The sequence below is a fragment of the Telopea speciosissima genome, chromosome 7 (genome assembly GCF_018873765.1).
Source record: "Telopea speciosissima isolate NSW1024214 ecotype Mountain lineage chromosome 7, Tspe_v1, whole genome shotgun sequence".
NCBI classification, from domain to species: domain Eukaryota; kingdom Viridiplantae; phylum Streptophyta; class Magnoliopsida; order Proteales; family Proteaceae; genus Telopea; species Telopea speciosissima.
In genome coordinates this window covers 3,499,978-3,511,256 of record NC_057922.1, presented here as the reverse complement: position 1 = coordinate 3,511,256, position 11,279 = coordinate 3,499,978, and the positions used below count along the sequence as shown (strand labels likewise).

Here is an 11,279-nt window from a genome sequence, read left to right as displayed (position 1 = left end):
ACACATTGGCAATGGAACCCTAGTATAAGCTTAATATAAAAAATGAATAAGCATTGAAACCTCAATCAAATAGCTGTGGCAGCAGCCCCGCCTTCCTGCAATTTCTGAGGAATATTGAGGAATGGACTTGAATTATTCACCGAAAGTGAGTCCACTGCTTGATTGTAAGCAGCATCATGAATACCGAGAGCAGCACGACCAGAGGGATCAGGGTTTTTGGACCACGCAGCATCCCATTCTAGTGCTTTAGCAGTACTGCATGCAACACTAGGACCTCCTGGAACTGTTGACCTTGCAGCATTCTGTTCAGAAGGATTAATTTAGTCACACAAAAAAATTGCAGGCCTTAACTGACAAAAATGAAAAAGAAAAAAGAAAGAAGTGGTCCTATACGAAGTTGCATCTCCTGTCAAAAGATTTTAGTTTCACGAAAAAATGAAAGAGAAGTATGGCAGGAAGCACATCATCCAGACCTTGGGGAAGAACTTCTCAAAGATAGTCCTGTAGTAGTATGCCTCTTTCGTTGTGGGTGTATTTTCTGGATAAATGAAGCTTGCCTGAGTCAATATTGCATCTGAGATCTGGCCATAAGGATAGGAAAACCATTTGGATAATTAGTTCAGGAAAGGATTTGTGTGGCAACATAAATGAGTTACCACTTGCTACAGCTCAGTTCTTATCTACAATTTGAAAATATCAAGGCAGTGAAGTACATGTCTGTTTGCATGATCCTTCAAACCATCAATCCAGCTATATCCAACTCCATCACTGAACTGCTCCTTCTGCCTGTACAATATGTGCTGAAATCGAAGAAATGATAGTTGGAAGTTGGAAGAACATTAGAACTACCGAAAATGGCAATGAAGACAGATAAGTCATGACAAACCTTTGGCAGATATGGGTTCTGATCATCATCAAATGCATTGCGTAGAACCCACTTCTCAATGCGACCAATATCAGGTCTCACCTGTAATTATTTTGTAAGCATTGGGGTTTATTAGGTAGGTAATCCATAAATTCATATTTGCTTTTTACAATCATAATTTAGATATGAACTTAACAATTATTGAGATATACAGCATACAAACAAATTTGCAACATTTTCGGTCAAACTATGAGTATTAGCTAAATGAGTTTTCTTAAACACTTCGCTTTCATAGCAAGCTAGGTAGGTCATACCATAGTTTAAGAAGTGGGATGTACCAGCAGGTCAAACTAAGGGTTGAACAACTGGCCTCTTTCTGGTTGTCGGTTCCCTGTTTTCTTCTTCGTTCTGATGAAAACTGGACACAGAGGCCCGGAAAAACATAACTGCATACTTTCATCTTTGTTCTTACCTTCAGCATGCACTTAATATGGATATAGACACGTGGACAATAGTTGGCATATATCCATGAACAAGAAAACATAAATAAGAACTATGATGGACCTTTGACAGATATAAGGGCCTAGGGAACTCATAAAGGAACACAAGTCAAGACATACAAGTGCAGGACTTGAAAGGCTTCAAGACCTTTTAATCCTTGAGGCCATATTTCTAAGGTCAGTAAGCTCAAGCTTCTATCCTTATAGGTGGGCAGCCTTGTGTTGGGCAACCTTTAAATATATAGAAAAATATGAGTTATAGATGACAGATTAAAACGAGTTTCCGTGCATCCATAAACACTCAATGACCTCTAATCAAAGAACATGCTTGGGGTGATTTTGCAGCTAAGCAAGGACAAAAATAACATAACAAGAACAGTTAAGGATAACATCTTTACCATTTTCCACTGTGGATCAATGTCCATGGCAACATTTATAAAATCCTTATCCAAAAATGGAACACGAGCCTCCACACCCCATGCTGAAGTAGATTTGTTTGCCCTTAGGCAATCATACAGATGAAGAGCTTTAATCTGACAAAATGAAAAACAACCACTACTTTACAACACAAATGTAGGAAGCATGATAAGTAGAAAACTGTCACTGCATGGAGCAGACTCAGGCCAGCCCTAACTTCACACACATCCCTAACACCTTGTTCGGGTTATGGTTCTCGTAAAATCATACATTTAATACACAGGCACAACAAACTGGACCATAGAGATGAGATGGGCCAGAAACTAATCAGATTGCCAAGCTATGGGATGGCCTACCTATTTAAAATATGCCAGATCAGCCTCTATGTGACATAAATAGGTGGGCAATCAAGGAAATTCTTGTCATGAAAGTAACATGTAAAACAGTAAAAGACATCTTACCAATAGCTACCTACATATTTACATTGCGGCAACCCAAATACAAATTTGGCATCAGGACACAGCCCAGACCCAACCCAACCCATCCAACCAGCTTAAACCTTGTGCCAGGCAAGCTAAATTTTGGGCACAGCTGGCCAGGTCGAATTTGCTGCCATAAGCATAGCATATATAAGCAATCTGATAATATGTATAATATCCATAGACTCAGATACTTGGAATATTTCTCACCAACCAGAAACTAGACCATAATGCTTATGAATATAACTTAATATGCAAAAACAGGCACAGGAAAAAAGCATTTCTTGGCATGCAATACCTTTCGACATGTTTCCTGATGAAACACCTCCTTGTTAGGTGCCTTATGGAAATACAAGTAACCACCAAAAATTTCATCAGAACCTTCTCCAGAAAGAACCATCTTTACACCCAAAGATTTTATTTTCCTAGACATTAGAAACATTGGAGTGCTGGCTCTGATAGTTGTCACATCATAAGTTTCAATATGGTAAATGACTTCCTCGACTGCATCTATGCCTTCCTGATATGACAAAGAAACAAAAACCTTCAACATCCTGCGTTATGAAGACAAACCCAATCTGTTTTTCTTCTTATTTCCGACATTAGTTAGAGAAGATACTACCTGAACTGTGAAGTAGAACTCATGGTGGTGAGTACCAAGATAATCTGCAACCTCCCTTGCAGCCTTAAGATCCGGAGAACCCTGAACCAAAAAAAAAAATACATTGGAAAAATAAGCAAGTTTAAAGTGTAAATTAACCAGATATATACTACCAGAAAATAGATAGATTAAAATAAAACCTCTAGCGTACAACTATCAACAAAGTATTGTGGACTTTATTCTGTGAGGAGATGCATACTTGAGAAAAGCAAAACCCTTATGCAAGTAACCAATGAGCTAGAAGCAAATTAATTCTTGTCCAGCATCGACCATAGAAACAACAGTCTGATCCAACATTTTGGGTAGAGATGCATGGGGTGGAAAAGGAAAACGGAGGAGAAATGTGTCATGAATGTGTAACATTGAGAGATGTATATAGGAGCTGAATGTGATTCTCAACTTTTGAGCACCTGACAGAGCATCCATATTTAAGACAGCAATGCCCACTAGTGGTTGTCCCTAGAGTTTGAAATCAGATTATTGGCATCAGTAAGTCTGCCTACAGCAGATACAAAGCATACCCGAAGAACTGGATCCCAACAGAGTTCTACACATTTCACAGATTGGTCATCTTTTAAGGCAGTGAAGACCCATTATCAATTGTTTTGAGACTTAGAAATTGAGTTGAGTAATCAGCAAGTCTTCCCAATGAATGATATGTTGGATAAACAATATAACCCTTAGGAGTACAATGCAATACCAGAAAATTGAATCATTTTCATTACATGGTATAAACCGTCCAAATTTACAAATCAAAACATCACAAAACCAATTACTATCAAACAAGAGCATAATATGAATAATAACAAAGGAAATTGGTTGGAGGGTCCTCCCATTCCCCCACCCACCCTTTTTTTTTTTGGGGCGGGGGGGTTGTTTCTGTGATACACTGATACTCCGAACAAGATAGATCTTTACTTCATTTAAAGAACAAACACACAAACAGACAAATAATACAAGTTTGTTAAAATTATTTTCAACTTGCCAAGTACCATCGTACACATTGTAAACCATAAACACAGTGAATTTGTTGAAGCACTTCTGGAAAATGGATAGGTTAATGACCTTCAAACCAATGCAAAAGGTATGTAACTTTGATCCCCATTGCCTAGCAACTTTGGATTCTGCCAAGTAACGGGAAGCCACAGCAGCAACAAGTGACGAGTCAAGTCCTCCAGATAAAAGTACACCAAATGGCACATCTGTCATAAGTCTCTTTACTACAGCCTGCATGAATTAAAACTTAAATGTGAAAAAATCCAAGATATCGAGATAGCGGAAAGTGGCAAGTAATAATGTTTACTTTTAAATAAACAACTTGGACTTCGTCATCTTAATAGAGGCACACCAAAAGAGAGTTAATTAGTTAAGCCCCCAAAATCTTCGTCGTCTAAATAATAGCAAAAAAATCTAATTTTTTTTACCAGGAATTTGTTTGATGGCTGTTATAATATCTGAGCAAAGAACTACTACATTATGTAAGATAACTGCAAGAATAGAGAACCGAAAAGGAAGTGCTAAAGAAGAACTTATTCTAGGTTACATGAGCACTAAGAAATCTGTGTCAGCTTATATGTGTTTCTTCATGACGAAGTTTCCCAGAAAAAACTAGACAACATATACGCACCCTCCTAAATGTATATTCATGCCCCCATTATCTACAAGAAATGAAAATTCTACTAAATATTTTGCAAATTCTTTTACTTTATCAGCAATTATTATCTACAGCTTTGCCATGTTATCTGAGTGTTTATATCAAAATGACAAGTTGGGTTCAAGCACACTTTTTGTGAAACCCGGTCAAATTTCCGAATAAATTTGAACTTTTGGAACCTGTGTGATTTCAGGTTCTGGTTCAATAGTTGGCCATGCTAGCCTCTAAGTTGTGGGCCGTCTTGATTAAGAAATTCAGACCTATCTCATGACTCGTCTTTAAAGGCATTTCGATCAGCCAACTACCGTGGCCTTAAATGAGTCTGAGGTGTCTAACGGAAGACAACACATAAGCTTGGCATGCTGGATTGATGGCTATGCAGAGCCTTTCCTTAAATTAAAACATTGCAAGTATTATTTTAAATGAATTTATACATATTGTGTGTACAACCAAATAGAAATTCAGGGGTATTTTAGTAAAATTGATCATGTGGGACCCACTTTCCCAGTAGGCAATGCTGTCCCCGATAGTTACCCGTACTCGGATGACCTTTAATGTCGCCCGGCATCGAATTATGGATAGAATAGTGTATTAAATACAAATTTCAGATATATAAACTGTTATAGAAATTGATTTAAATCTAATTTCAGTCAAAAAGACTGAAATGCCCTTTAGTGCTTAAATGCCATTACCAGATATATATATATATAACCTTCTCTTTACTATTACAATCACAACAAACTAAAGGGGTTGAGAGAAACGAATTCTCTCTTGGAAGAACCAGAAAGCAAGAAGGAAAAATAGAGAAGAAAGGAAAAGACGAAGAAGAACCCTACAACCTACCTTCTACTTCTGAAATTGAACTTAGAGACTCTATTAGAAGGCTGTTGTACCTTGTTTCCTGCTCCTATATTAAGGTAAGCCTTGAATACTTGCTGTCTCCCTCTTTATTTCACTTCTTCTCCATCTCTAGTTCATCTATTAGGAAATTCTACTATTAAAGCTTGAAGACCAAGCATGGGATTTAGAGATTGAGCATGTTTGGACTAATTGGAAACAATTTCTGTCCTTATGAGACCTGAAATTCAGTAATTCATCAAGTCTGCAGGCTGTATTGCTGTTTTTAATAGTATTTCATAAACCCTAATCTAGTTAATTAGGTTTAATTCTTGAAATTATCAAAATTAGGAAGTTGTTTATGAAATTGAACCCCTATGTAGGTAGACCCACCTTAATATGGTGTTGAAACACCAAGATTTACCCTTGCATGTAAGGATCTGCCCAAAAATAGGAAAAACCCGAAATTCGGACACACTCCCGGATGGAGTTGCAGGCCCAGAGGAGGTCGACCGGCTCCTTTGGAGTTTGCATCCGGCTGGTCATTTTCGAAGCCCTTGATGCCCTGTTATGTTGGGGTTTGCCCTGACACTTCATGGACCTAATAAACACTGCTTTGTCATGATATTTAGGTCTGTTTCTCTACTGTCTTTGTGTGCTTTGCTGATCTATTGGAGAACTCCCTAGTTGAACTAGACTCCAATACAGGTAAGGGGATTCGACCTTAATTTCCTGCGTGTTTATCACATTAATTTCAACTTTGTGCTGAATGCCATGCTCATGCATCATTTCCTTTATACCTAGAGCATGTAGTTTTCTAGCTTTTATTTAATGCATTAGACTGCATGTAAAATAGGTTGCACAAAGACATACTGCATTGCATTTGCATTGATTATTTATATGATGTGAATTTATGATGATGGAATTCCATAATTTATAACTTAGATCATGCTTACCTCATCATGTTTAGACTGCACTGGGCTAGGTTGATATTCATTACCCAGTACTGCGCCCCTTACCAACAGGGGGAAAGGTGTTGGACAACCCGTGGCAGAGACCGATGTGTTAGTTCCGGGATGCCATCTTCTGTCCCATGTTAGCAGGTCCCTCATTCCGCTGTGGGAATAAACAGGCAGGGTTGGTCATTTGGGGGTCTGTCGGGGGTCTGATGTGTTAGTTCCGGAACTGGCGGGTCCTCACCGTGGTAGAATGGTTTCTCTCGGATGACCGAAGGGTTAGTTCCGGGACCGAGGTTAGCATCTACCACTAGTAGTAGTACTTATACCCATAAGACTTAGTATCTGTGCTAGGAACATGTTAGTTTAGCACATGCATCATGGATTTATTGTGTTTGTATGCTTGTACCCCCTTACTGGGCTCAGTTGAGAGCTCACCCCTGTGGATATCCTAATTTTTCAGGTGATTTAGTTACTTCTAATGTTGGATTTGCGGCGCTGGAGTTTGAAGTGCACGATACTTCGTGCGCACGTGATGATTGCATAATCTCCTGATCCTGGCCTGATAGTCCAGGCTACCTCCCCACTCTTTTATGCTTTATAAATGCTTTATATAGTTATAGTATAGTTTCTTGTATACTTTTACTCTGTGGTACCTTTGCGAACTGTATAGTTGTATCACAAGCCTTATCCTTTATATAAATGAAATATCACTTAGACTTCTCTTACTAATGATGTTATCTCTATTAATTAAATTGTTTCCGCTGCCTTTGATTACTGTGTCTGTGAGCAATGATTGTAAATAGGGTACTGCACTTGTGATCCTTGGGGATTGGTTGGATGTCAGAGACATCCCACCACACTTGACCCTTAATAACCGGGCCGGGTGTGAGTGTGTGACACTTTTTATCAAGAGCAAATACTCATCTCTCTTATCCACAATTAAGAAGCCACTACAAAGAATCTAGAGGATGAAAGTCCCAGTATTTGGAACCATATTTAACAAATAAAAGGTTTTCCTTCTGGAACCACCTACAGTATACATGCAGATATTAAGAAATTACTTCAAACACTAAAGTCACTATTCTTTGTTCACCACAATGATGAAAACATAAAAAGAAAAATCATCGGATAGACAAACAATTAAAAGAAAAACACAGAATTTTAGCTCCTAATAGCAAACAACAGAGATTACAAGATGGAAATAAAGTTCAGTGCTTGCCTTCTCAAAGGCCTGACGTAAAACTAAAGGATCATAAGGAGTTGACGGTATGCACTCTGAATTCCATGGTGGATTATACCACCTCCTGAGCGCACCTGCATACAGCTGGACATTCTCAGATCAAAATGAATAGCAAATGGATCAAAAACCATCACTTGGAACATCAACCCCCTGGGGGGTGATCATGACGATAATAGTAAATCAGAACAAATTTTAACTGCTCTTTTCAGAATGTTATGACTGACATGGAACAGATTCATAATATTTCTTATTTTTCAAAATCTCGATGATTATTAAAGAGAGAATACTTCCTAAGGGACAAAGGATGGTTTCATTTCATGCAATTGTAGAGGTTAATTCAGCAAATGATGGTTGCATGATTGCATGAGGAATCTAGGAGGGACCGTCACAATATACACATCACCTTCATCTAATTAGGTCCCTAGCGTCACAAATGCAACTCATATTCCAATGGGCTCCAGTATGTGCAAATGGTATTCCTGATGGACTGGCAAAAGAAGGGGTTGTTCACCTTAGTATCTGTCTTGGAGATGATTTTCCTTGTGAAGTGTGCTGATGGTTGGAGTTGATTTTCCTTTGCAGGACACATGGAGAAAATAAATAAATAAATATCCCCAAAATTTCCATTGCTAGAAAAAGCCCCAAGATCAGCTTTGTAAACATGTTTTATCCAGTTGTTTTCAGTTTAAGGAAGTGCAATCTAACTCACTTGTTTGTTAATTGGCCAACATACAAGCTCAATGATGATCTGGAACCACAGATTAAATGTCACAAGAGCTTTCCATGCAAAAATGTGAAAAGTTTTATTTTTTTTTATTTTTTTTTATTTTTTATTTTTTATTTTTTTTTTGGGGGGGAGGGGGGTCTTGTACATTGTTTGGCAGTTAAGAAAAACATAAGCCTTTTAACTTTAGAATGTGTTCAATCCTGCAACCAAATCTTACTTTCGGAATAACTTAAGATAGTTAGGTCAGCAGAACAGGTAGCATACCACTTTTGCTAGAATATATATGCCCTGGAAGGAAGGAGATGAAACGTTCACAATCATCACTCAAAGCTTTCATTTCTGATGCAAACCAAATTGATCCTGGCAAAGACAGCTGCTCTATTAAGTACACATATTTCAATCTATTAAGACATATATATCATTAAACAGAAAACTGTCGTGGAACAAACTATTAATTCATATAGCATTGCACATAGGGAAATGTAAACAATGGATCAAGTACACCAAATTTAAGGGTAAGCCGAAAATGCTGAGGAACTATCATCTAGTATAAGGAGAATAAAGATTTGGAAAGATTGAACATCAACAAGCAGTAGATCTCAATATTCTAACAGGTCTACTTGGAGATCTTCCCCAATTAGTCATATAGGTTACACAGAATCGGAGCTAGAAGAAAGGATAGGAAAAATCATATCATAAAAGTACTCTGTTGGGCTAACTATTTGAAGTAAATTTCATATTGTAAAATAACATAAAGAAATTTATATGCTCCCGGGAAACATATTACTCTATTCGATTGATCAGGAACAATCCAAAAAAGCCAGACCAGTACGGTATCTCTTTGAATCCTGGATATGGTGATACCTCCGATTGTACCAACCTACATATGTCTCTCCCCCATCAATCGGTACTAGTTATTGTCATTTGGATTCCTCTCTTCCAGGTGTTATCCATCAAATTGGGGGAGGGGGGTTAAACCATCTTGCTCCTAGGCCTTCTTTTTCTTTATAAATATGCGACTGGTCAACCATTTATATGACCTGAGTAATGCATGCCCAAGCATTCCTTGAGTTAGAACCATTGTTGGAAAACCAGTTCTTGACTCAGGCAAGATGCCTGAGTCGAGTCAAAAACAAAAAATAAAAAACCTGGTCAATAGCATAGTTGTAAAGGGGTCTCCTAGGCAACCATTCCAGTGCCTAGATTTTTTCTGTCCAATGCCTAGGGTCACCTAGACACCGTGACAACTATGGTTAATAGTCTGGAGGACTCACCCAATGTTAAAAAGTGAGAAGACTCAGTCCAAGTCTCTCGAATTGCTTGTGACACGATATTTTTACCCAAGTCGACCAAAACTCACCGAATTTAGTCATTTTCCCTCCACCTCATTTCTTGTCCTTAGACAATAGTTATGGTTTATAACCATTTGTATGTAACTATGTATGTATGTATTATAACTCTCATCTTTCCCGTCAACTGAACAACCAATATTCATAGATTTGTTATTCTTCGACTTTTACGATACTAACTAGGTTCGACTCACCCAAGTTACCAAGTTTTGTTATTGGCGAGTCGAGTCAGAAAATATGATTTCCCAACAAAGGTTTAAAACTCAAGAATCCATAAATAATGACATATCAATGCGTGTAAAATAAGCTAGTGGTTTGAATTTATTCATCAAAATCTAGCTTTGGAGGGAACTCTCAATGTTCCATGATGCAATAGTAGCATGTAATGGACAACAAGATGGCAAAGCTCAATAGGTACCTATTAGTGAAAATTGTCCTTGGACATCAAATAAGCATAAGATTCCCACAAAATAGCTCAAATTGAAAATATAACATATATCCACGTTTGAATATTGTAGATACGATATGGGCACAACATAACCAAATAATGGTCAACCTGTGGCCATTCCACCCATGGTATACCAGATCTCGCCGAGATCTCAAAAAAAAAACTCGGTTTCATGAAGTCTCGAGACGAGATGGTAGGCGATACAAGATTTGTGCAAGATCTCGATCGAGAACTTGGTATCTCGCCATCGCGGTATATATCGATCTCGATTCAACTAGGTCGAAAACCAAGCTATAGAAAGGCACCCTCTCGGCGAGATTTTGACCTCAACTCGAAATCTCGACTCTATCTCGCCTCACTCACCTTGCTATGAAGGAAAAACACTTGGAGGTGAGGGTTTTAGTGCTTTTTTTTTTTGGTAAATCTCACCTCAAATGAAGATTAAAGCTTGGAGATTCAAGATTGAAGCTTCAACATCAAGAGAGGGTTTTGGTGCTTTTTTTCATAGATTCATGATCAATATTTGTTTGTTGATTGTGTAGTATTTATATGTGATACAATGTCCACCGACATTCATTTCAATACTAGCTACTCTCAAATGGTAGGACTTGTTGCACACTTACACATGTATTTGTTTAATTTATGTCTCTTTCCAAGTTTCTAACAATTATTAACAAACCGTCAAACCATCATCATGTATGATTATGAATATGATGACTAATGCTTAAATGGTTTATGGTTTGATGTTTTTTAATTCCTAATGCTTAATTGAGTTGTGTTACACCTTTATTTTAATTATGTATTCTAAATATTGTGTGGAATAGCCTAGGGTCACCTACGCCGTAGACTACCAACCTAGGGTTCGAAGCCAAAGTACCATTTTGGGTTTGAATTTGTAAAAACTAATGTTTCCATTGTGTTTAGAAGGCCTAAAATAGGGTGGGTGTCAAGTTTCAGGACCTATCTTGGCCATATGGCCACCAAAACCCACCACCGAGTCAAGACAGGAAAAAATGCACCAACTCGCAAAGATCTTGCCAGAACTCGGTTTCGTGGCTTGGCGAAACCAGGGGCGAAACCGAGACCTAAAACCTTGATTCCACCAACCATGATGAACATACTTGTCAGGGCAACAACCAGGTG

General features: G+C 38.0%; 1 protein-coding gene across 2 annotated transcripts in view; it reads right to left on the bottom strand.

The window, feature by feature from the left end:
• LOC122667175 (asparagine synthetase [glutamine-hydrolyzing] 2-like) overlaps positions 1–11,279 on the bottom strand; it is a 32,046-nt gene continuing 20,767 nt past the window's right edge. For both annotated transcript variants that reach the window (XM_043863401.1, XM_043863400.1), the window contains 10 exons: positions 8,604–8,699; positions 7,592–7,686; positions 3,988–4,149; positions 2,884–2,964; positions 2,560–2,781; positions 1,764–1,898; positions 887–967; positions 714–800; positions 474–581; positions 1–302 (listed from right to left, as the gene is read on the bottom strand). In XM_043863401.1, coding sequence (XP_043719336.1) covers positions 66–302; positions 474–581; positions 714–800; positions 887–967; positions 1,764–1,898; positions 2,560–2,781; positions 2,884–2,964; positions 3,988–4,149; positions 7,592–7,686; positions 8,604–8,699 — 1,304 coding nt within the window. In that variant the 3' untranslated portion in view covers positions 1–65. The remainder of the gene's footprint in view (positions 303–473; positions 582–713; positions 801–886; positions 968–1,763; positions 1,899–2,559; positions 2,782–2,883; positions 2,965–3,987; positions 4,150–7,591; positions 7,687–8,603; positions 8,700–11,279) is intronic.